General features: G+C 34.2%; 4 protein-coding genes across 7 annotated transcripts; 1 reads left to right on the plus strand and 3 right to left on the minus strand.

Moving 5' to 3' along the window:
• The first annotated feature begins 827 nt into the window (after positions 1-827).
• LOC132062670 (ethylene-responsive transcription factor 13-like) lies at positions 828-1698 on the plus strand. Its single transcript, XM_059455203.1, has one exon. The coding sequence runs from the start codon at positions 907-909 to the stop codon at positions 1564-1566; it is 660 nt and encodes a 219-aa protein (XP_059311186.1). The 5' UTR covers positions 828-906; the 3' UTR covers positions 1567-1698.
• A 6341-nt stretch (positions 1699-8039) lies between these two features.
• On the minus strand, positions 8040-8819 carry LOC132062671 (ethylene-responsive transcription factor 13-like). Its single transcript, XM_059455205.1, has one exon. It carries the CDS (start codon positions 8803-8805, stop codon positions 8239-8241), a length of 567 nt encoding a protein of 188 aa, XP_059311188.1. The 5' UTR covers positions 8806-8819; the 3' UTR covers positions 8040-8238.
• A 2488-nt stretch (positions 8820-11307) lies between these two features.
• On the minus strand, positions 11308-12110 carry LOC132062672 (ethylene-responsive transcription factor 1A-like). Its single transcript, XM_059455206.1, has one exon. The coding sequence runs from the start codon at positions 12032-12034 to the stop codon at positions 11426-11428; it is 609 nt and encodes a 202-aa protein (XP_059311189.1). The 5' UTR covers positions 12035-12110; the 3' UTR covers positions 11308-11425.
• A 2925-nt stretch (positions 12111-15035) lies between these two features.
• On the minus strand, positions 15036-23712 carry LOC132064133 (COP9 signalosome complex subunit 7). 4 transcript variants are annotated; one of them, XM_059457022.1, is made up of 9 exons: positions 23502-23712; positions 21886-21961; positions 20582-20670; positions 19754-19843; positions 19358-19402; positions 19202-19272; positions 16273-16411; positions 15873-15961; positions 15036-15357 (listed from the first exon to the last, which is right to left on the minus strand). In XM_059457022.1, the coding sequence occupies exons 1-9, from the start codon at positions 23658-23660 to the stop codon at positions 15336-15338; spliced, it is 780 nt and encodes a 259-aa protein (XP_059313005.1). In that variant the 5' UTR covers positions 23661-23712; the 3' UTR covers positions 15036-15335. The 4 variants fall into 4 exon arrangements, with proteins under 4 accessions (XP_059313005.1, XP_059313007.1, XP_059313006.1 ...); XM_059457024.1 differs by having other exon boundaries at positions 15873-15978; XM_059457023.1 differs by having other exon boundaries at positions 15873-15981.
• Between the last annotated feature and the right edge of the window lie 2762 nt (positions 23713-26474).

Consider the following 26474-nt stretch of genomic DNA (forward strand, 5'->3'; position numbering starts at 1 on the left):
AGCCAACTCTTAAAAGTAGGGAAATGTCCTCTATTTATAGGTTCGCCTCATGGGCCTTGAATACAATACAAAGTCTTTTAAAATAAAGAAACCCTAAAAGGATAAGGTAGTACCGTACGGTCTAACACCGGTACGGTTGTCAGTACTAGATGACAGAACGGTCTTGACACGTGGCAGTATCGCAACTGGTAAACCGGACCAACAACCACGATAAATTCGAACATGGAGAAACCGGACTAATGGCCACGTAAACTTGACTTGGAGAAATCAGACTAATGGCCACGTTGAGTTTGGTTCGGTGACGCCGGATCAACGGATACACTTCTCTCATCTTGGGTAAGCCGCCTTTCTGGCAAATTTCCGTCCGAAAAAACCGAACATACTCGCGCTCATTTGGTCCTACCCTCGGCCCCCGGTCTCACCGGTTTTGCATATACCCGGTTTTTACCGTATACAATTATATTCATGCAAGTATCTAACCAACACTAAAATGATTTCACTAAGATGACATTTCTAGAAAAAAAATTGTGATGTACCAAACACGCATGGATTATGGATATAGTTCTTTATTAAATTTGGCAGCTCATGTTATAAGTAATTAATTTCTTAACAAAAAGGTATACTACTGCATATACTAGGCTTGTTCATCAAATAAATATATTAATCTTCTGAACTGATCTCAAATCATGACTCTGAAATTTTCAGAAATGAACGTCGCATTGTAGTGATGCGCAAACATCCCGCAGTGCATAATTTAATTTATCTTCAAACATTAGAATAACAAAATTGAAAAGCATAACATACATGTGCTTAAAAAGGGAATCTTCAAAGAAATTCATGGAAAAAGAAAAACAAAAACGACTCTAGCGCTACATGTTTAGTGCAAGAGTATAAATAGACATAGTTATGAATCCTTCCATTATCCAAAAGTATCTACAGCAAACAAAAATGAATCCAGTTGATGTAACCTTCTCTTTCTCTGATTTTGATATTCTTGAATCAGTAAAGCAACATCTTCTAAATGATTCCGAAAATTTTTCGCCAACAAGTTCAAGTAACGCATTACCTAATAGTCCTAACTCAAGTTTTGTCAGCTCAGCTTCAGCAGAAAATAGCTTCGACAACACTACTCATGATCCTTCTTCACTCGAAGAGCAAACGCCCGTGGCGCGTGAGGGGAACGCGCCGAGAGAATGGAGGCGGTACATAGGAGTGAGACGGCGGCAATGGGGGACGTTCGCAGCGGAGATAAGAGACCCGAATAGGAGAGACGCGAGGCTGTGGTTAGGAACATATGAGACTCCTGAGGATGCAGCATTGGCTTATGACCAAGCCGCTTTTAAAATCCGGGGCTCGAAAGCTCGGCTAAACTTTCCTCACTTAATTGGCTCAGACATGCCTAAGCCGGCTAGATTAAAAGCTAGGCGTCGTATATGCTCGCCCGAGCCATCGGCTTCTTCATCCACGTCATCGGAAGACGGGACGAGGAAAAGGAAAATAGATGTGATAAACTCCATAGCTAGAGCCAAGTCTTTGTGTCATAGCCATTTCAAGGACGAGAATTAATAGAACAAACACTAGAGTACTAGTCGTTCCCAAAAAAAACCCGGAGAACACAACTTGTAAATAGTCTCTTCGTCTTCTCATTATGTTCTTTTTTCAAGTGAATTTATTAATGAGATATTTGTTGTATATATAATTAATAGAACAAATACTTTAATTGAATCGGCCAAGAGCTAAAAATCTGCTAACAATGCGGGAACTTTTTTCCCCTTATACTTCCTAGAAAAAAAGGTGAATTGTTTTTTCGGTCAATTAACAAGCACCCACTCTTGTTAAAATGACAAAGCAACCGGCAGAACTTGAAGAAGTTAGCCTCTATCAGAGAAAGCCATTGCACTAAAAGGGACATGATATTATAAATGGCTAAGCATCATAATAACTGGGATATTGCGGATCATAATGTATTTGTTAGGAGCTTCAATTACATTCCTAGTAATATCCTTCTTTTTTTACAAACATGATTCTTTATTGCATCACCGACAAACACAGGAAAAATTAGTATTAAGATTATGAGATCTTCAAATATTTTCTTTTTGCTCATTTCTAAATCTAATAATTCTGTTTAGAATATTTGTTCTATTAGGGATTCCTCTCATTCTAATAAAAATAATAATTTTATTAGGGACTTTGATTTTTCAAATTTAATTGAAATTTAACTGTATGGTAGTGAAAGTAACCTCTACACAGTATGAGTAACATGCGATTGCTTTTTAATTTCACAGAACTCATAACAAAGCCTCATAAATCAGTCTCAAGGGCGGATCCAGAGGCCCGTTATGGGTTCCCAGAAATTAAGTAATTTTTGCCTAAATCCCATTATAATATTAAGAAATTTATTAAATATATCTATAAATATTTAACTGTGAACCCAATTATTATTGTAGTATTAATTTGAAGTTGTAGACAGGTGGATTCAGGATTTAAGCTTTATGATTTCAATCTTTAAGGTTCTTAGCATATAACGCATTGCATTTTTAAAATTATGCATATTTACTATTTGCTACAATTTCTGTGGATCTTTTATATAAATTTATATTCCGTGTCAAAAATACTCGTTTCAGATGAACCCAATACTAGTACTTTGCATCCGCCGCTGATTGTAAAACTCATAAATTTCAAATTCTCGATCAGCTTTTATCAGCCCTGTCTCTTTTCACAGATGTGCTTACTTCTTCTTTTTTTTTGTCCTCTTCGAGGAAAACCGTTAAAGGTAAATGATTTCTTTAATTTATTCCTGCAACAGTCAGCATGAAATTTTATACTCCGAAGACATGGGGGACAATTTTAATAATTAATGAAGTGTTCACATTCAATATTTTCAAGGCATGTGTTGAAGGCTAAATTGAAAGTCATAGATGTCAATCCAATTCTATTCTGGTAGTTAAACCGCACATGCTAATACTTTTTTTTTTTTTCCTTTCATAGGGGACATTTTTAATGTACTAAGAAAGTCCTAATTGCACTAGCGACCATTAAAAGTTTTGAATTTTTTTAAATATGTTATAATATTCTAGTTATGTGTTACTTTTTTAAACCTATAATCGAGGATTCGGAAGTTTCGGCCTTTCCACCTGCGGAACTTATATTACCACAGTTTGACGAAATGATCCTTATGAATGGTTAAAATTTGAATATGAGAAAGTAATTCTATAACGATCAATCTTATATGTTTTATATGAAAACCCAATTTGATGTATCATTTTTTACTAATATTTTGCGAAAAAATTATATAACTAAGAGAACATTTACAAATTTGAAACAACTATTTACCGTTTCGAAGTAAAAATTTAAATATAAAATGCGAAACTAGTTTAATGGTATTAGGAGCCGAAAAAGAGTAAATGTTGACTTATTCAAATTAAAGTGGATGAAGTTATCTCAGATATCCCATAAACTCATGGGTATTCAAGAAGAGGTCAATATGTGGCCGGATATTTCTTGACAACCAAATACTTCAAGAAGATTCACAATATACTTTCATGGAGATCAAATACATCCCAAGAAAGTTCACATATCCAAATCCAAATCATCCTACGTTCGAGAAAAAGTTACTAACAAATTTCCTCGAATTACTTTAGAAATATTAGGAGAGAAGAATCAAGCGAGAAATGATCTTGTACCAAGCAATATTCATCAATAAAATCTCTGTTTAAAAAAAAAAAAAAAGTGGATGAAGTTGAATTTGATCATTTGAAGGTACGTCGAAAGGTGATTCGACCTAGGTGACTCGAATTAGGCTCGCATGTATCTCACTTGTTGGGAATAAATCCATTATCTTTGCCTTTAGGTCTAATTCACCAAAAATAACTCTTGATAAGACGAAGAAAGAAATCATCTTTTAACTAATGAAAGACTCTTCCTTTAATCATACCAATGGTTATGAAGTACATCAAAAGTCTTTCAAACGAGCACGATTATATTGCGGTATTTTTGAATTCTGATGAATAAAAATCATTTTTATGGAGATTTTGCTGTTTACTAACGTCCTAACATATAGGTATGTTCTCCAAGGTCATCAATATGCATCATTTCACAATTAATGATACATTATTTATTGAGTTTAACTCATATATATCAATTAATTATATAAAGAAATTCATCAATTAATTATATAAAGAAATTCTTACACTATATCAACCAAAAGAGATTTACAACCTCGGTAAGGAGTGAGATTTGAAATCTTAAATAAAAGGTGAGTGATAATGCTATAACAAGTAAAGATGATCTGATAATGCGAAATTATTTATACCAGAATATACATAAGTTAAATTCTTATTTATTACTTTTGAATTTGCAACACATGTTCTTTTTTTTTTTCCCAAGTGATTAGCCAATCAGTCGGTCAATCTATTGACCGTTGTACAACAAGAGAAGAAAGATTATTATCTTTTATTTAACCATACAAGACAAATGTGCATGGCATCTTATAGAACTTCTAAAATTTATTTAGAAAGCTACATTACTCCTAATCCTATCGTTGTAAATTGTAATCAAAAGATAAGAACGAAAAGGAAAGAATAATAAAGAAGCTACCTTTATATAATGTGAAAATAAAGAAATCTGAAGCAGCTTCATGTAAATTGTTTGCCTATAAATATTCTTTTCATAATCGATCAAACAAAAAAAGAAGCCTCGTGCCACATATAGCAGTTCAACAACAACCACCGTTACCTTAAATTTGACGTGTTAAGTTCAAAAAAAATTGAAAATAAGAGCAACTCGTGATAAATTGTTAGTAATTAAATTCCCATATATGACACAATTAGTATAGTATAATAGAAATTATTGATGACGGGCCAGATTGTCGAGTCAAATTCAAGGTAAGTCATTGCTCATGGATGTCTCACTAAGAAAACAAGTTTACGAGCAATTATATTTAATGTTATTCCCTCGTGCATAGACTTTCCAATTCTAAAACCGTTGAATGACATAGAAAAAGGTTAAGTGGTGTATTTAAAATGCAAAAAGATGGTAGCTTAAGGAAATGCTCTCTCCAGTCCATGTTATTTTCTTTTTGATGGGATCACGGAGGATTAAGAGAGTGCCTCATTGAAGGACTGAAGCAGTCCTTCATGAAACCATCTCAGTACATGGTCATCTCACTATATGTATATATGATGATGATATCATAGAGGTTTTTTTAAAAAGAAAGTGTGTTTTTTGAATAAATAAATATGACCCTCTATGATACTTTGTCAGTATATTATGTATACCATATGAGATTCACATAGGGATGATGAGTAATTTTGAAGAAATGAAATAAGTCCTCTGTGATACCATCACTAAGATATAAGAGACAGGGTGATACCATGTTGGGATCATAATTTTAGAGCCGTTCAGGTAAATAGTTTTGGAGGCATAAAAGTAATGAGATATGAACAGATAATTATTTTGTTTTCAGAGGGCATCGACATTTTTCCCCTTTTTATAATGGTTCACCCCAAGGATCAAATTCTTAAGGTTAGGCTACAGGGCTAAGACGGAAAATATGAATTACGGGCTTGAATCGTGACTATTGTGGAAACAGTCAGACTCTCACATGACGATTATGGGTGGTCATTAGTATCTCACGCACTCAATAGTTTGTTAAACCAAGAAAATAGTACAGTTATATATTTAATAAAGTTACTTATATTGTCCTAAACTAATCAGTATTGCTAATTACATGATCTATATTATGCTGTTCATTATATATACTCCCTCCGTCCCATTATAAATGTCACCTTAGCCAAAAATACGTATGTTAAGAAATCAATATTGAAATGTGAAGTTTACTAAATTACTCTTATATAATAAAAATAAATTACTTTTTCCTCTTGATTAAAGCATACGTGAGTAGTTATCCTTTTGACATTGAGAATCCAACAATACCAAGTTATTATGTGGATTTTTCAATCATCATTTAGATGTTATTTAACTTGTCAGTTTTTGTTCAAGGGTAGAGTTGGGAAAAACTAGTCAATTTACGTCTTGGTTTCCTAAGATGACACTTATTATGGAACAAATTTTTTTGATTAAGATGACACTTATTATGGGACGGAAGAAGTAACTATTTTCATGAATATCCGGGAAGATTCCTACTGATGATGCAAGTACAAATGTTTTGAACACGTTTTTGATATGCTTTAAGATAACTTTTATTTTTTAGGATATAAATAATATATTCTTCTATATGAATTATTGTCGATCTCCAGAGAGAGAGAAAGAAGTTTAATTATGAGAATAAATTATTTATATAGCTTGATACGTGGCGACAAAGCCATGTTCGCTTTCATTAGTTGTATCCTGAAAATAAAAGATTTATTGTTAGAGCTACATTTCTTACCGTATTTTACAATAAAGATCAGAATAGTCTTGGATTCGCAAATGAATTTTAATATCAGGAACTCAAGTGTACTTTTTCTTTGTAGACAATAACCTTTTCATTATGTTTAGAATTTTGTAAGCGTCTCTTGACCATTTTGAACTCATACTCCACATGCTATATAGCTGATGATGATATTGTTATCAGGTGTAATGGCAGGTTTCAATAGTTTATAAAAGATTCCCCTGCCAATCCAAACCGGTACAGGAATTTCTAGCATTTAATTAAATACGATTAAAGAATTAATCAGTGACAACGCTTAATTTGAATAAAGAAAGTGAAAAACCTGAAAGATAAGCTCATAAATTGGATATAATTCATTTGTACAAAGAATAATACACAGCAACAACGAGTAATTTTTAATTATACAGTCTTTTAGCAAACAGAAACTGATCATATGCTCATTAGAATGAGCCTCATTCTAATGATGTAATTTTTTTTTTACGAAATTTGAAAAAATCTACTTATATGTAGCACAAGTTGTTAGAAATCAATTTTTTTTCAACTCCTTAAACTAAACTAAAATGGTTTTTCTATTTAGAGCTTAGAACCAAGAGATGTTAATATATAACACTATATAACCACTTTAATATTTTATGAATAACTATTAGCCCATGTTTGAACTTGAACCAGAAGAAAATTAGGAATTTCAATTTTCTCCCTTCTTCTTTTTCTTAATCAGGCGACATCCAATTGGAAAAATATATCATATAATATCGAATTTTGTAACTTTTGTAATTTCAATTTATGAGTCAATTTCTTTTTCGGGGAGCCTGAAATTATAAATGTTATAAGAACTATTTAAATACAAGCACGCATGATTTGGTGTAAACATTGGTACGGCTAACTTTTTACCCCTCCTTACATATGAAATTTATAATTGTTGGGCTAAGACAACACAAAAATACTCTTAATATGAAGTGATATTATCCGTTTTGGGCCAAGTCCGCATATATTCCCCCAAAAGACCTCAAACCATTAAGAGTATTCAACACCTTATAAATAAGGTACTTGATTTTCTTTTCAGCTAGCAATGGGACTTTGTTCACACACACCCAACAATCTCCCTCTTGAACTAAGTTTCACACAACCCATCATCGTTCATGGGCTAACTTGCAGATTAACGGTGTGCCACCCAAACCAAGCCAGTATTTTTGGCTACCAAAGCCCACTACCTTCTTTTTTGAGCATTCTTCTTTCAAGCTACGGGTAAAGATAGCAAATCGGTAAGTAGGGGGTAAATGCATTAAGCGGAGCCCTACATTATCACTCTGTCATCCCTATACTCATCTCGCCGGATAATGTCTCTGATACCAATTGTTGGGCTAAAACAACCCAAAAACACTCTTAACATGATGTGATATTTTTTGCTAATTTGGGCAAAGCAAACACAGTTTTCCCCAAAAGATATCAAACCATTACGAATATTCAACACCTTATAAATAAGATAATTAATCTTCTTTTCAACTACCAATATGTGACTTTGTTCACACACACCCAACAATAATAATATTAAAAATAAAAAAGGTTACTTGCCAGAACATATAAATATAACCATGGTGTAAAACTTTCACACACGTATATAACTTAAACTCTTTAGAAATTGTAGTAAAAAGAAAATTTGTGATGACTCATTAAATTTTATCACATAAAATTGGATAAATTAGTATGTCATCAATACAAAAAGGATCATTTTACAATCTCTTGCGAAATCTAGCACGAGTTAACTATTTTATTTGTTTCATTCCCCAATATCACAAAATCAAAATTTATTCTTAATCAAAGTATACAAGCAACAAAACCTATATATATCACTCAAATAGTTTTCTTGGTGTTCCATTTTCAGATGATAACTCTGGCGAGTGCGACCGACGTCTAGGGTTCACCCTAGCCGGCTCGGGCACACCAGAGCCGATTAAGTGAGGAAAATTAAGCCGAGCTTTCGAGCCACGGATTTTAAAAGCGGCTTGATCATAAGCCAATGCTGCATCCTCAGGTGTCTCATAAGTCCCTAACCATAATCTCCCATTTTTCTTATTCGGATCCCTTATCTCCGCCGCAAATTTCCCCCATGGACGCCGCCTTACTCCTCGGTACCGCTTCCAATCTTGTGGCGCGTGTGTCACACTCGCCGCCACGGTCTCCTTATTAGTCTCTTCAAACTCGGGTTTTTCAGTGGCTTCTAAAGTAGTAGTACTAGGGTTTATTAATGGTGTTAATTCCCCATAGTAAAAGTTATTTTCTGTAGAAGGGGAATTGCTTAAACTTGATGAACTGGGGCTATTTGAATCTAGAGCTGAAAATATTTCTGGAATATCAGAATCATTAAGAAGATGATGTTGTATAGATTGAAGAAGGGAAAAATCAGCTGGATTCATTCTTCTTCTTTTTTTGGTTTGTTTTTTTCGAGTTTAGGGTTTATATGAAAGAAGGATTTTAGAACGTTTAATATTTATATGCTTGACAGGTGGGATTAATATAAGAGTAAATTTTTAAAATAAAGTTTGTCGGAAATGCCACGAAGGTTCCATTTGAAACACCTGCATGGCATGGTTCTTTTTATTTGAATAATATGAATATATATTTTCGTACTACAATATTAAATTGATTTTATATTTGATAATTAATGGATTATTCTATTGGTCAAGAGTGGTCCATGTAGGTCCTGTCTTGTAGTAATTTATTTATTCTGGGGCAAAAACCCACGTTTCATATGTAATTATTCTTTTGGTTTAATAATTTTTGAGATCTCAGAGGAAGCTTCTCTTCGATCTCAAAAGTTGTGGGAATTTAGCAAATTCAAGTTTTCAAAAGCAACGTTCGCTAGAATTTGAGCTACATTTATCTTTACAAAAGACAATATCTTATTTCAAGAATTCTTGGTTTGAAAAGAGAAACCATTCAGGGTCATAGTGGGATGAATATGATCTGTTCATTTTTACTAGAGGTGTGGGTTCGAATCTTGAAAAGAAAATAATTCTGGTGGCCTAGGAAACGTTTTCCTTTTTTATGGACCTTACGCTGTTATGTAATCTGAGCTTCAAATTAAAGCGGATACCGAAGAATACCGAGTGAGAAATTAAAAGAAAAGGATTGAAAAGAGAAAATTGTAAATTACAATGACCTTGAATTTATAATTTTTTTAAGGAATGGCATAGAATCTTAGGAAAAGGTTATTTCATGTCCTGTTATGTAACGTAACTGGAGACAGTTTAATTCAGTTTCACAAACACGTTCACACGTACTAAGCAGTACTCTTATAGAAAGGCTAGTTATATTTAAAAGAAGACTCCCATGAGTTGAACAGTTGATCTAGAAAGTTTATACATCCTACTACCAGGCTCTCAACTGGGAAGTGTTTGGTATTCAGATTTTATTTTATTTTTTAGTTACACCAGGGAAACTCAGGGAGGGGGGAAAAGAAGGAAATGCTAAGCTACTAATGAAGTTTGAATCCTTCTCTTAAACTGCCGAAGGCATAAAACTCACTAAGTAAGCTAGCTCTCAACCCCAAATTCCGGTTACATTGAATGGCATAATGATTTTTTTCAATGCAAATATCTTTTATCAACTGATAAAATGTTAATTTCTCACTCAATTTTTGTTACAAATATCTCAAATCTTACTTCACAGTTCTTTCTTCTTCTTTTTTCAGGTAAAGCCACCTTCACTTCATAGTTCTTTCTTAAACCAACATTAGACATTGTTGTCGATTGTCGATGCTCTAAATTAGAAGTGGTAAAATTAGCTTATGAAAGTATGACATTCAACCTATTCAAGTTTGGATGCGTAATATTAACTCAATCCATTTTGACATGTCAAATCCAACCTATCTAAAAATTAGGTTGATTTAGGATAAACGTAGCCAAATTGCCAAACCCATGAGATACGATGTCAAAATATTTTAAATAGGAATTTTCTTTTGTTTTCTATGTTATACATAATCATAACAAGAAAAAATAAAGTTATATTAGTTTTATTTGGTAATTAAATCAATTATAAGAAAACAAATACATAAATTAAATTTGATAAGATTGGTGCAGGCCGGACTATGACCTATTGTTTAGGCCATCTTGAACAATCCATCTCACATTAGACAGGTTGATGTCCCATCTATTAATTAACTCACCTAATTTTAATCTGCAAAATTCAGCCCTACCCGTCAATTTTATACCCCAATCCAAACTATTCCCACCCTAATCACATGCATATAATCAATATTGTACGATTACTATATCATCTACACATGTAACAATGAAAATTAAGTGATCTAAAAATGATTACCCAAGGTAAACCATTTTTGAGGAAAAACATAAATATATGTCAATCATTTCACCTACGGGCCGCTATCTAGCGGGAGTCATTTTGGTTGTATGCCACGGGGTCCCTATGGACAAGGGGACAAGTGAATCATCGCTTTTGGGGGCAGGCAACCCTCTACCATCTATCCCATTACATTCCATCGTCTCGTATTGTACTGTGCCGTATCAGACTAGGTCGGGAGCTAGGAGAGATTGGAAAGGTTTAAATAAGAGTGTGCCTAGTGTCTTTCGCTCTCTCTTATTAGAAGGAAGACTCTTTATTACTAGTAAAGATTCATAATAATCTTGCACAGTAAAACTCACCATAACGAAAGACTGCTAATTTCTTGTCCTAAAAGATTATGTTAATGTAAAGTATGTGCGAATTAAATAAATATAAAATGTAAAATATGTGCTCAGTTTTTAGACATCATAGATAAAATCCGGAAAAGAAAACTACGAGTTTCATAAACTGGTATTTAATTCTAAATCACATCAGAAATTCAAGTGATACATAAAATGATATATATGAATTATTTCACTCTTTCATAGCTTAAAATTAAAATTGCAAAAAGAAAGTATTTGTAACTCAATTCTGAAATGGGCGACATACCCTAACAGAACAAAAAGATGCAACTTTACAAAAACTTAAACTAACAATACATCTATGATGACTAATACAAATTTTGCCTCCAATTTATAATTTTCTCTTCTTTAGAAAGGCACTTTCTACCAAAGAAGACTCCAAGGAGTGGCAACGTCGGCGTGGAGCCACTCTAACCGGCTCAGACATATCCGAGCCGATTAAGTGAGGAAAGTTGAGCCGAGCTTTAGAGCCACGGATCTTATAAGCGGCTTGGTCATAAGCCAATGCAGCATCTTCGGGTGTCTCGTAAGTTCCTAGCCAAAGCCTAGCCCCTTTCCTATCCGGGTCTCTTATCTCCGCCGCGAATTTACCCCACGGCCTCCGCCTAACGCCCCTATACCGGTTCCAATCCTGAGGTGCGTGAATACCACGCGCCACAACATGGTCCTTTTTTGGTTCCTCCTTGTGCTCCATTTTATCGACACGTTCCCATAGACTATTGATATTAGTAGTTACCATATCTCCCCAGTTAATTTCGGCTGATGCAGAGCTGCCAAAACTTGAGTTTGGACTATCAATAATTTCTGCATTACTAATGCATGGATCAAACATTGAAAGGATATGTGAAAAATCAGAATCATTTAGAAGATGGAATTTGATATTTTCAAGGATGGAGAGATCATCAGAGTTTGAGATGGTTGTTGTTGTTTGTTGGTTCATTTGAATTCAAAGGAATTTTCTTTTGCTGCAATATTGAAGAACTAATTTTGAGCTCAAGTACTGTGAAGTGTGAATGAATGATAAGGTTGCACTTTGCATTTTGCATTTTATAGAGCAACCACATTGTCCACCATTTAATTATTTAACATAAAATAATAAGTATTTGTTTTATCCAACACATGGTCCTTTTCTTTAATTATAAGGAGTGTAACTTATAGGAATTTCCTGGAAGCTACGAGCCCATCAATCAGAGTAGTTATTTTGAACATGTGTTTGAAGTACTCCATTATTTTTTCGAATAATAACTTTTTAAAAAAAATTCTTCTTCTTATAATTGATTAATTATTCTTCTCGGAATGGACAATGAGGTATGGTTTGTTTGTTTTTTTATAAAAAAGTATAAATTACGAACACGTTTACACATTTGATAGGAGATATTACTTGTTTAAGATTCTTTTTCATTGGAAAAAATTTCAGTTGGTAAGATAATGCTTTTCTGATTCACTGTTGCTTACAAAATTAATTGTTTTTTTTCCCTCCAAACTAATGATCTTTGTATAGTGGGATACCATGTTCGACGAGGCCAACTTATTTAAATGATACATATATATATTGTAATCCAAACGAATATAGAAGTACGTATGTCTTATTCTAAGAGAAAATTCAATTAGAAAAACTGAAAGCCAACAGATTATAACATGTGATGATTTGAACGCAAAAGGAATTTATAAAACATTATGCGATTATAGCAGTTTTTGTCTCTCAATTATTGGTAAATTCTTATTTTGCTCCTTGGATATATGGCTCAGCATATTTAACCTTTAATTAATTAAAATATGTGTTTTTAGACACTTTAGTATAAAATATGTTACATTTGAACTATTTTTAGAAGTATATTACCCTCAAATATGGAGTAACACTACAGCTTAACATACAACATGGGCAATTAAATGATGAAACGGTTAATAATTCTGGAAATTAGTAAATATTCACAAGAATACGGATCAAAGTGTTATAAACCCAAACATTAATTTAAAGAGGAAACTTTGGATTTGGTCCCTATGTTATGTGTTAATTCAATTTTAGTCCCTATTGTTTAAACCGATTGCATACATAGAAGTTCCATTTATTGGAAACTTACACAATTGTAAGTTTTAAAAGGTATACCTCTCAACTAATAGGTTAAAATAAAAATATGTTCAATTTATTTATTATAAAACAAATGGGGTGATTTATGTACTATTGTATATTTGTATTAATCCAAGACGCTTCTAAAAACAAAAACTAGAACTAGTCTTAGATTCGTTTTGTTTTTTAATAATTTGCTGACGTGTACATGGAAGAAGACTGGAATGGTCAAAGTCATCTAGCTATCTGCAGTAAAATGAAAGGAACATTTTGGTACACCATTTTCCTAGTCCGTACATGAAGAAACGTTCTTGAAAAAGGCTACAAACATCATAGTCGAAGAAAAGTAGTAGTGATACCAGTAAATATTTAAATGGATAAAGGGTCCTGATTTGACCAAGTGTTGGATTGGGGTTGCAACGGTATACTCCCTCCATTCCATAATAAGTGACTTTTTAAGCTTTATATTTTGTTTCAAAATAAATAGTGCTTTAGGATTTCAAGAAGAAATTGATTTTCTTAAATTGAAATGATCCTTATTTACATAATCAAAAATCATTAAGCTTTTATTTTTCTAGGCATTTAATAAGGAATAAGTTAGTAAAAATACTCCTAACTTTCTAGGAGTGAGCACTTTTTGAAGGAGTGTACATAAGCCTAAAAAGTCACTTATTATGGAATGGAGGAAGTAAAAGAAAGTGAATAAATAATGAAAGAATTTTTATGTTCTTAGATTTTGGTTGAGTGAAAACTCAATGTTAATTAAGCATAGTCATGTGATAAAATCATGGCAAAAAATGACATTGGCATTTCAGTTAGTGCACCTACTGGGTACAAGTAACTTTTTTTGCCAAATTAAGTTACAAGGCTTGTGCAACTTTAATATAAAAACTTATTAAGCTTGTTTGGCCAAGCATCTTGAAAATAAGAAGTGCTTATTTTAAAATATAATTGGATGGTTAAGGTGTTTAGCCAAATTTTTTGGAAAAAATAAGTAAATTTATTAAGAGGGATGATTTTGCATGAAGAGGTTACTCGATACCCATTTTGGTGGTGATTAATTGAAGACCTATATCAGGCCACGTGTTTCCCCTGTGCATTATTGTCTTTTAAGTACCTTTGAAACTTGGAAATTATTACTTTTTAGGATTTCTGTACGTTGTGAAGTGCTAGTTTACAATAACATGCCAAACTGAATAAAACACTAAATTGCAATTGCTACATTTTTTCACTAAAACACAATTCTCCCACCGCTAACGGAAGAAATGGTTTTTTATCTCTTTACAAAAAAAAAAAAAAAAAAAGTTTCATGACTCTCTTACAAGAGAATTTCATATTTTACATAAGAGATCTGAAAAAATCATTTTCTTCTACAATTCAAATGGTAAAAAGGCAAAAGATCTCATTTTCTCTGATTAACTACATCTTAGACAAATCTACAATTTTGATGGACCTCGTCTAGGCCATAAGGCTCAACCTAGCATCAAAGACCTTAATGTCACTCACAAGTCATAATAAACGATACTGCTACAAAGATAAACTTTTATACACTTCATAATGTAAAACAAAAATTACATGTTATCACTTTAACATACTTTAATAGGCAACCTGCCTTATTTTTCATGTTACTAATCCCACCTTTAATGAAAAATCCCTGTAGGCTGTAGTTATCTTTTAGTGACCTGAGAGTGTAAATCAACTACTGTTACATATTTATGCTCGCAGGGAATTTTTTCCGTCTAAAGCCAAGAAATCCTTTACCGATGACGAATTCAGGCTTAGATAAATACTCAACTATGTAAAACAAATTTCCATGTATATGAATAAAAAATACAGGCATTTCCTTTACCGCATGGCAATCACTTAAAACACCTTATGGAAAACATGAAAGCATATCGACGTATATTAATGAATCAGCTCCATAAGTAAGTTTCAGCCGCGTCATCGTATTTGAAGATCTTACCAACTCAAAAAAGGCAAACAAGATGAAAACAATGGAGTTCAGCACAAAATATAGCTATCAAATAGTTTTGGGTCTGCAACTTCATTCACGGCAGGTAAAACTTTAAAGAGGTGAAACTGTCTGCTAAAGCAGAAAGCATCTATGGTCGAAATGACATCACAAAAAACTGGCCAGCAGCCCCTCTAATTTGTCCTAACATCGCCCATCACCTTAACCAATAGGGTGTCGTCTCCTGCAATTTTCACAAGTCGAAGATCAGCATATGAGAGACTAATCTATAAAAATATTTATTTAAATATACACTGGCAGTGTAAGAACTTTTGAGGATTTTAACCTCTTTTAACAGGTATCTACCTTAATTTTTCAAGTTACCAATCATCTCTTACGTGACCTGATAATATAAAATACTTTCATGCGAGTTTATAGAAGTAAAACTCATTAATTAGAGACTAAAGGCTTCCAGGGTTTCTAGCATTCAACTGGCATGAAAGACGGATGAAGTTTCATGTCTCCGCCATTTTTTTTTGGTTTGAAGCATTCTTGCAATGGCAATGGAATTGACTGAAGTACCCTGCAGTCCCCCCTCCCCAAGAACACAATACTCCATTGGCCACACTTGTGGATCAGCCAACCATAGGACCTTATCAGATTTTTAATGTGATATATTTCATAGGTCAATATACTGACCATGACTAGCTGCTAAATGACTGGAAAATTTAATCCCGGGATATATTAGACTACTACTACCTCTTCGGTCGGCCTCGGTCTTCCTCATAATCCATCACTCCACCAGATTCAGAGTAGATCTCCTCATGCCCTCTGAAGTCAACATCGGCCTGCTTACAGTTTGTAGCTTCTGCCACAGAGTAAGTAAGACAGATCGACAAAAATATCCCAGAACTTAAATATAAAATGAGTCTTCAATATAACGGAAGGCTTAAACACGAACTGAGGGTCATAGGACTCAAATGGTTGAACTATTAAGACAGTCTACCCAAAAAAAGACATCTCACAACCCAGGTGTACCAAACCCATCCGCTGAAAGGCATGGTCACAATTCAATACTGTCTGGTGCATTGTGAAGTTATGCCCATAGTTTTTAGATTTAACACAGAACTCATCTCTGGAGAAACTATACATTACTCACCTTCAAAGAGAGTGACTTCTTCACTTCGTCGACCCTTTCTTCAACTTCCTTCCGGTGCTTCTTGTCCGATTCACTCATTGTATCTGCCCATTTGATTTTCTCTTGAATTGAGACAAGAAGATTGTCTGATGTAGTCAACCTGTGTTTTTCATCAAAAAATGGAATAAATTTACGAGTTGACAGATTACAGTTAAATCTCACAGTTAGCATGCAAAACATTCAAAGATCACAAGGACCACTTGTAAAACGGCACACACCAGAGTAACACCACACTTTACACAAAAACGTCAAACGCCAAACGCCTCTAATCTTATCCCTCACCTAAATTCGGTGGTATACCACAACTCCGCAGATTCAATTTACATTTGATTTATGGCATAGAAAGCTGAGTGGGATTGTACTTGGTAAAACAGATTATCATATACTTTCAATCACCGAAGTTACAAATTTACATTGCACAAGTTGTGTTCTTCATAGTTGCAATAAGAGAAAATAAGTATAAATAGAAATGAAAAACAGATAAGTATATGTAGTTGTAAAAAATGGCAAGAATTAGGCTGGAAGACTTTTTTATTAGCTCAAAAACAAATAAAATGTATGATCATCTAGACATGATTTCCCTTTCATTTTTTCTGAGTAGATAAGTTTACTAATAATACATGATTTTTCTGTCATACGAGAGAGTACTTGAATGAACATTCATAAAAACATGCAACTGGAAGGCAAGTAAGCAGCCTTTTCATTGACCTATGAGTCAGCATCAGTTAGCAAATAACCACTGAGGTGTTCCAAACTACCAACTAGTTCGGAATTCTTCCATCCCGTGGACCCCACAGCATGGTGAGATTTCTACCGTCTTGGGGAAGTGTAGGGGCTCAAGCAAATTTATGCAGTCCAATAACATTGGCTTACTGACATTTTCAAAAATGAGGTCCTAGATTGAATCACTTATGGGTCTCGGGATTGGCTTACAGGATACTATCATTGAAACTAGAACAGATAAGGAATAACATGCTTCTACATCGAAATGGCTACTAATAATGGGTTAAAATCTAGACTACATTCCTAAACTAGTGGACATAGATGCACCATCTAGGCAAAGTTTGTGTTGAACACTCTCAGCACAACTTTGCGTCAAACATGACTCGGACACATGCTCGACATGATTTCATACGTATCCAATTTCTTGACTAATACATCACTCAACTGATACGAAGACTCCACAAGGACACATCTGAACACCAATACTCAACAATCTCTTCTTTTTTTTTTTTTTTTTTTTTTTTTTTTGGAAAAGGTAACAGGTAATACTCAACAATCTCTTTAGTAGGTAAATATGATAAATTTTATCAGAAAACATAACTCAACATGAACACAACTCAGTTACAGAAAACCCAAACGGGAGATGCAAAATGATCCAACCAAATAATAACTAGTTACATATCTCAAAGTGGGCTCAAATTAAAGAACCATGAATGCACCATGCCCCGAGAACATCATTCTACCCTGTTTTCTTTTGTCTTTTACTGTTGGCTCTTTCCTTGACAAGTTGACCACCTTTCTAGTTTTCACCGTCTACAAGCAACAAGCAGAATTCCTAGAACCTCCCAAGATTTCCAAACTGGACAGCAGGCCACACCCATCATTGAGCTTGTGTCTCACATGCTAGCATGTGTGATGTTGCCTGCCTTTCCTTCATCATTTCAAGCTACATCACCAAGACAACAAACCGACCAAAGACGAGACCCTCCCAGGCAAAAAACTTTACACTTTCTTCAAATCTCAGTCTTCAAACCTAACTTCATTTTTCTGCTCATCTTCCTTAATCAAACCCTACTTAAATCCAAAATACAAGTGCTTCACGAGAAACGCCATAATCTACATCTCCTTTCCCTTACTCCTAACAGAATTTCTTGTTTCTTACTAGTAGTGCTGAAACTTCAAATGACAGCAACTAAATCTGAATATGCCATCTGCTCATCAATATTGTAGGCCAACAACAATGGTAGATCTCTATAACCAAATAGAAACAGGCTGCACTTGCTTCTCTATTTAAAAAAACGAAGAGTAAAGAAGAATAAAACCAAATAAGGTGACTGAGCTCAACTTTTTCAATAATAACTGTTTTCGCTGCTCTTCCATTACTACTCTAACAGAATTCCTACATCAAATACTTATTCAATCTACTTTTTTATTTTTCATCTTGTGATACGACATCACATGTAATATACAATTTATGTTATTCAGATATCTAATGTTGAGTTCTTTTTGTTTCTTTTTTTGTGATGGGTAAACCCTAGAAGGTAAAGTACCTTTTCTTTATCGGTCATCCTGCTTTGAGAAATTTAAAGATTTCAACTTAAATTTTTTGATATGTCAGAATTCAACGTGGAATTACATAGATATACTTCCACTACGAGCCAAGTCATAATTTTGTAAGCGATTACAATCAATATCCACATCTGTCATACTTGTGGACTTGTATCAGCAGCAATGCCTCAGCTTCAAAGCCCAGTGCTCTTCATCATGGTCCAACCAACATAACATTATACTGAAGAAATTGCCAGATCCGATAAGCAGGTGACATAACTCATATAACTCCTATAACCTAGACTGACTGCTTTATATTTAAGACGGAAAGAAAAAAGAACTTCAGAAACTGACATGCAAAGTGCAGCTCCGTCAGTGATTATGAAGCAAAGGAGAACAAGACATGAGGGGGACCAGAAAAGAACTTCAACAACAACTTTTAAGACCAGCTAGTCGTGAACAGAAGATAGGCAACAGAATCTCAATAGGAATATCATATCGTAAAGTCAACAGACAACCCCAAGCCCAAAATAACTAGATAACATGCTCAAACTCAGAAAATAGGGTATGATACAACGACATGGCAATCAGAGCCATCTAAATAAGAACATAGACATACCAGTCAGTTAATGTCTGTAGCATATTCCCCAATTGACCAGGTCTGAGATCCCTCCCTGCAGCAAATAGTACCTATAATTGTGTGGAGACAGTTAATTACCCCATGTCAGCCCATTGAACCCAAGAGTTGGAGAAACAACAAAAACATCATACCAACCTCAAAACATCTTTTCAACTGATCCAGCTTTCCTCTAACTATACCCTATCCATGGATGCAGAAAAATGGAGAATTAGTGCATTTTTTAATAACAGACTAAAAATAAAATCAATTACTAGCAGCAAAGCCCCCCCCCCCCCCCCCCCCACACACAAAAAAAAGGGAAGGAAAAGGCAAAAGTAAGCCACAAATATCCTATGAGGCAACAGAAACCGCATTAAAAGACTAAGCTGAACTGCTATCCAGAAGGCAAAATAACCCATCCCTAGGACATCAATAGAAGCAAAGTCCTACTATAAACTTTAGTCCACGACACTTCCAATAGTGGAAACTGGAAAGTGCAATCATATCTCTATTCATAACACAATGATCCAGGAAGTGAGAGTTAATACTCACCACATACATGCACTCATTTATTAGAAAATCTTCAAGTTCACGCACATTCGTGACATCCAACTCCTGCATAAGTTGATCATATGGAAGCTCCTGGAAAGAAGAAAGGAGCCATTATTGGCAGTGACTCTAATAACAAAGGACATAAGAGAAAACGAAGTCAAACAAGTAGTAAATATGAACATCATTATCAAAGGTTGTTGAAATATGAACAGGGTTGTCACGATGAAAGTCATGAAACACAAAAAAGAAAGAATGTTAAGGACTAAAAAACATAACGCATAGATTTTATTCTTTTCCGCTATGAGAAATGAACTTGAGAGATATGCTAATCATGCAAGCCACCGATGAAAACATGTCACGAGCAGTACGATATACAGAGCTGTTGACACTGAGCGAGGTTACCATATAACAAAGTCTCCAGTATTAACTTGAATAACATTCCAAATAGAATATTGTATCATAGTCGGATGACTACACTCACATGCTCCATAACAACAAAAGGAAGGAAACAACACTGACCACATTCAAACTAAGGGAGGCCTAAGCAAACAATTTTAATAGTAATGATCCAACCCAATGGCAATGCTTTACATGCACCAATAGATTGTATCCATTACCCTGACCAGATGCCAAAAACAAAATTCAAAAGTTCCAACAAACAAGCACCACAAAACTCTGCCAAGCTTCTTTCCATTCATTACAAGGTTTTCCCATTCATTACAAGCTCTTACATTTTTAGCATTAATTAACTGAAGGAAGAATGTTAATAAGGATGCATCAATTGCCCAGTTTTTCCATAAAGGCTTATTACACTTATATGTAGTGTACCTTGCTTGTATCAGCTAGCGTAAGCACAGTAAGTTGCTTCAACTTGAGAACTTGTTCAGGCACCAACTGAGGAAGACGGCCAGCATTACCTAGAAAATCAAATACAGGCTAAAACTAACAAATTCGAAATGCACATAATATAGAACTCAGGAGTACATCAGCTTCCCTTACAAGACAACCCTGTTCAGTGATAGGTTCATGGGCTATTAGCAAAGATATTTGGGAATTTTACACTGTATGCCAATTATGGCAAAATATTTACCCGTTTTAGCCCATCTTTTTTTAATTACCTGCCATAGCCATTTTTTTCCTCTTCAGTTTTTTACTAGTCTTATACATTATTATACACTTTTATACAAGGTTTATACATTGTCTACAGTAGATGTATAAAGTTATATATTGTTGTATAATATTGTATACTAGTCTTATACATTATCATACACTTTTATACAAGGTGTATACATTGTCTACAGTAGGTGTATAAAGTTGTATATTGTTGTATAAAGGTGAATATTCAAGTTGGGCCATGAAATGTTGGGCCGTAGGTTTGTAATTTAAAATATGGGCTATGAATATGTAATTTTGACCCATAAATTGTTTATGAGTGAAATTTTCCCAAGATATTTTCCATAATCTGTATTTTAAGCAATTATTGCCGATAAAATTTCACCCCTTTAGTACTAGGAACAGCAAGAAGGAAATCAAACCTAAGATAGTCTCTCTCTTTTTCCAGAGAAAGAGTAAATGTGTAAGAAATTTAGACACATCCCTTCTTTCTAGTGGAAGTTCTACCACCTATCACTAAACCTTTGCCCATAAAGGTAAGTGACATTGAGCACTGGCAAAACACAAGGATGTTACAGTGAGACTCACCCATGAAATTTAAAAAAATCTGCAGCAGTAGAAAAAGCAGCTAAATCGTGGCCTTATCGACTTTTCAACCAGCAACAAACTCAGTTTTGGAGATACAAAACATGAGAAGCTAATATTGATATCCTCATTTTGCACTAATGCTCTTTTAACGATTAATATAATCTTCAAGTTATTATACAGATGAGCAAAAGCATATTCTCTGTCTCAAAAGAGCATCTCAAACTGATAAGGTACAAATTCCCAATATTACAAAATTTAAGGCATTTAATCTGACATCAGGGCAGGTGAAGAATCACAAATCAGATGACATAACGGCAATAAAAAGAACATTGCTGAAATCTCAAACCTGAAAATCAGATCAAATCAGCTACCCACCCCACCCAGGGAAAAAAGTGTTTCTGAATAATCAGATGTAGAAAATGTATGCTTACTTTTGTAATCACTCCACGTCCCATGAGCAAACAAACGAAGTAAATCAAGGTATACTGAATTCTCAGTTCCTTCAAGCTGCATACAGGTTCCAACAGAAAAACAATTAGCCACAAATATGAAAGGGATCCTAAAGCATGGCAACACGCAGTTACCTACACAACTTGCAAATAGTATATCAAGGTGCACTTCCATATCAGGAAAGTTCAGGCGTTCCCAATCATCCCAGAATATTGAAACAACTGCTTTCTATGCCCATAGTTTTCAAAACAACTTATGGTTCAAGATTCAAAACTCACAACTAGATTTATTTTCTATCAGAATCAACTATAGTCAAAGTCTGCGGTGCATGAATCTAACCTGAATCTTATGATTCAGCATTGAATTGCAATGAACGTTATAGTAAAGAAATACCACAATACATTGCTCCCTCCAGATATTGTCTAACCTGACTTCCCAAAAACACTTTGGTTCAACTTTATTCCCAGATTTATATCTAATTGTCATAAAGGAACTACATGAGTATAATGCCCATCTCAATATGTTTAGGGTTTTATGCTCTAAACTTGATGAAATTGGGAGGATGAACCCAAGTTATCTCCTCATTAATGATCAATCGACTGCATCCACTACATTTGTATAGCCTCTTTTTAAATCGTTCAAGTTTGTAGTATCTTGATTCTATTTAGTTGTATTTCCTAATGTTCATTCCTTTTGTAGTTAGAAAATCATCTGGTACTTTATCTGAGATGAAGTTCTGGACTTTGCGTCTATTTACTCGTGATCTAAGACATATACAAAGACTATTTAATTTTCAATGTGCAGCCTTTAATTGAGCAAGAGTTTGTAGCTCAATAGCTTCATATTGTTGTCTATTAATCCCTCCATCCCAGTTTACTCAAAGCTTTCCTACTTTAGGAGTTCCCTAACTTTTTTCCAAAAACAACTACTACACCTAAATCCCAAGCTAGTTTCAGTCTCCTGTGTGAATTTTCACGATCTATTTCACTCCATTGACACTCATTCTATTCCAATATTCAATAACTCATACATGTTCTTTATTTTCTACTGAAATAAAGGGAGAACACAATACGCAAGCAAGTGATCCAATGTGACAGACTAACCAAATTATCAGAACAATGCAATCATATTCCTGATATTTCCAAAGAAATAGCATAAGATAACCACAAGACTATGTGCACAGGAAATACCCCGAAACGAAAAAACAAAAAACAAGAAAGATAATACTCCCTCATTTCAATTTATTTGTCTTACTTTCCTTTTTAGTTTGTTTCAACGAGAATGTCTCTCTCCTTTCTTTTTTTTCTGCAACTCTTTAAATTCCAACTTTCCACTAACATGTTTAATATCCCAAGATTAAAGGGTATTTCGGTACATTCTATGCATCCTTAATTAACAAACAACCACAAGATTCAAAAGCATTCTTTACTTTCTTACACTCAGTGCCAAATTAAAATCAGACAAACAAATTGAAACAGAGGGAGTAATAATTCTACACAAAGCCCACTAACCCAATGATCAAAAACATAAACAAAATAAAATCCCATCAAATCAACATCAGACGAATATATGGAAATAATATGGATTGAAGGGAAACCTGGACAACGTTAGGAACAGAAAGAATCTCGGAGAAAGCGAAGAGGGAAGGATGCGAGGTGGCTTCGACAATAAGGTTGTTTAGGGAAGAACCCTTTAGTGTTGATGCTTGTTTCACAAAGTAATCGATGTGCTCCGCTTGCTTTTGTTCGATATCCATCTCTAGAAATTTGAATTTTGTACACAAAAAAGAGAAATCAGGGTTCAATAATATAACATTTATAGACAACAAATATACTACTATTAGGGTTTCTATAGATAGATTATGGGAAAAACAAATAGAGATGTAAGGGTTTTTTATAGTTTCTCAACTGTAATAGTAATAAACTTTTGGAGAGGAAGGGATGCACTGAAGGAAGGTCGCTACTCTGATTTTGTATGATGCTATTGAGCCCATCGTGGGTTGTTTTATACCTTTTTATTTTACTTAGGTGGCCTTTTCTACATTTTTCAGAAAATACTTATTCATAATAGTAGTTTTTTTTTTTTTTTTTTTTGACAATCATCATAATAATAATACGGAAAATGGCCAAAAATGCCGAATTATGGGATTTGGTACAAAATGCCCTCAATTTACCTTTACGCTCTAAAATGTCCCTGCTGTCAACCTATTAGACCTAAATTGCCCTTATTTTTAACGGCAGGGTTATTTTTGGCCCAATAGATGGACAGAGGGCAATATTGTACCAAATTTCATAGTTCAGGGACATTTTAGGCCTTTTTCCAAAAAAATCATTAAATATTTTATTTATTAACGTAAACTAATTATATCCCAACATAAAATCTGGATCCATCTAATCCGCCCTGACTTAAAATGGTGATTGTAGCAAAGATCCGTCCCTGCCGGCGAGCCACCATTAATCTCCACTGTCCTTTACTCTATTGAAACAACCCAAAATCTCAATTAAAACCATCACCGTAACACCGTTCATCCAAACGGCCCATCGAGCCACTGTTAACTAGCCAATATTCTTGGTTGGTGGCTCTATATAGACAAATAATCTAATCTGTTAAAAGAACGGATTATTAATTGAACTGCATGGATGGTTATCTCATGCAGTTATGAAGTTTAATATTTTTTAAAATGAATATTTCTGGATAATCATTTCTGCCACATGAACATTCCCATTAATTTTCCTTATATAGTTACTGAGTTTCAAGTGAAACTAAGGGTAATCAATTTTGCCACATGAACATTCTCATTAATTTCCCTTATATAGCTGGGGTAATCATTTTTGCCACATGAACATTCCCATTAATTTCCCTTATATAGTTACTAGGTTTCAAGTGAAATTAAGGGTAATTAAAATCATTATTGTAACACCGTTAAAAATATTAGCTATTTAATGGAGGCTCGATGGGCCGTTTGGATGATCGTTGTTACGGTAGTGGTTTTAATGGAGGCTTTGGCCTGTTTCAATAGAGGAAAGGACGGTGGAGATTAATGGTGGCCCACCGGCGGGGACGGATGTTGCTACAGTCACCATTTTAAGTCGGGGCGGGTTAGGTGGATTCGAATTTTGTGTTGGGATATAATTAGTTTAGGTTAATTTTAAAACTAACCAATTAAAACGTGTCACGTAATAATTAAAAAATTTAATTATTCGGTAAAGGACCTAAAATGCCCCTGAACTATGGGATTTGGTACAATATTGCACTCTGTACATCTATTGGGCCAAAAATGCCCCTGCATTAAAAATAAGGGCAATTTAGGCCCAATAGGTTGACAACAGGGGCATTTTAGAGCTCAAAGGTAAACGGAGGGCATTTTTGTACCAAATCCCATAGTTCGAGGGCATTTGGTCCTTTTCCGATAATAATATTATAAGTATCTATTTAGCCTTTTTATTTTAATTCAAAATAAGTATTTCACTTACACCATCAATTAGGGAATTAACTTTGTTTTTTCAGATTTACCCTTATTAAGTGATGAGATCTCAACGTGTCAAGTTAATAGTAATATGCACATTTTAATTAAGGGCAGTTTAGGGTAAATACCTATTTTTTCTCTAGGAGTTAGTATTTTCTTAAGGGTGCGTAACTGGAAAATTGTTGTCATGTGACCAGGAGGTCACGGGTTCAAGTCGTGGAAATAGTTTCTTGTAGAAATACAGAGTAAGGCTGCGTACAATAGACCTTTGTGGTCCGACCCTTCTTCGGATCATGGACATAGCGATAGTTTAGTATACCGGGCTGCCTTTTTTAGTATTTAGTTAAGGATGTGTAAAAGATTAAGTGAACACTTATTTTGAATCAGAGGAAGTATCTTTTAAAATTGAAAATTTCGAAAATATACGTGGCCTGTTTGACCATGCAATTTGGATTGCAAACTTAAAGTTTTAATTTAAAATTTTGTGTTTTTTAATCGATAATTATATTAATGACCAAGGAGAAAACATTTAACAGTTCCATAGCCGCTGAACAATGTCGTTTTTGATAGCTTGTGAGACCCTTCCCAAATAGACAGGGCATTTCCCTATGTTAGTTTGCAGATCAGAAGATTTTGAAAAATGGGAGAAGCTTTGTTAAATTGGTGTAACTGAAGCTACATCACCCCTAAAAATACAACATATCATCTGCAAAAACCCAAATGAGTTATGACCAATCTTGCACACCTTAGGTGGAACTTGAACTCTTTTACTTCTTTAAAACAAATCAAGCTTCTACTCAAGTATTTCATGGCAATTGCAAAAAGAAAAGTTGAAATAGGATCACTTTGGCTCAGTCATTTAGGGCCTGTTTGGAAAGCCACCCAGGTAATTAGAATTGGGTGTAATTGGGTGTAATTACACAGTTTGGCCTGTTTGTTTGACCAAGTAATTACACAGTTAGGTGGGAATTTGGTGTAATTACACTCTCCAATTCTCGAAGAGACTGAGAATTGGGTGTAATTACAGGGTTATTTTTTAGTTTGTTTATTTTTTTACTTTAATTTATTTTTATTTTTAATTTCTATTATTTTAATTTTTTGATT

Source organism: Lycium ferocissimum, chromosome 7, assembly GCF_029784015.1.
Source record: "Lycium ferocissimum isolate CSIRO_LF1 chromosome 7, AGI_CSIRO_Lferr_CH_V1, whole genome shotgun sequence".
In the NCBI taxonomy this organism is placed as follows: Eukaryota; Viridiplantae; Streptophyta; class Magnoliopsida; order Solanales; family Solanaceae; genus Lycium; species Lycium ferocissimum.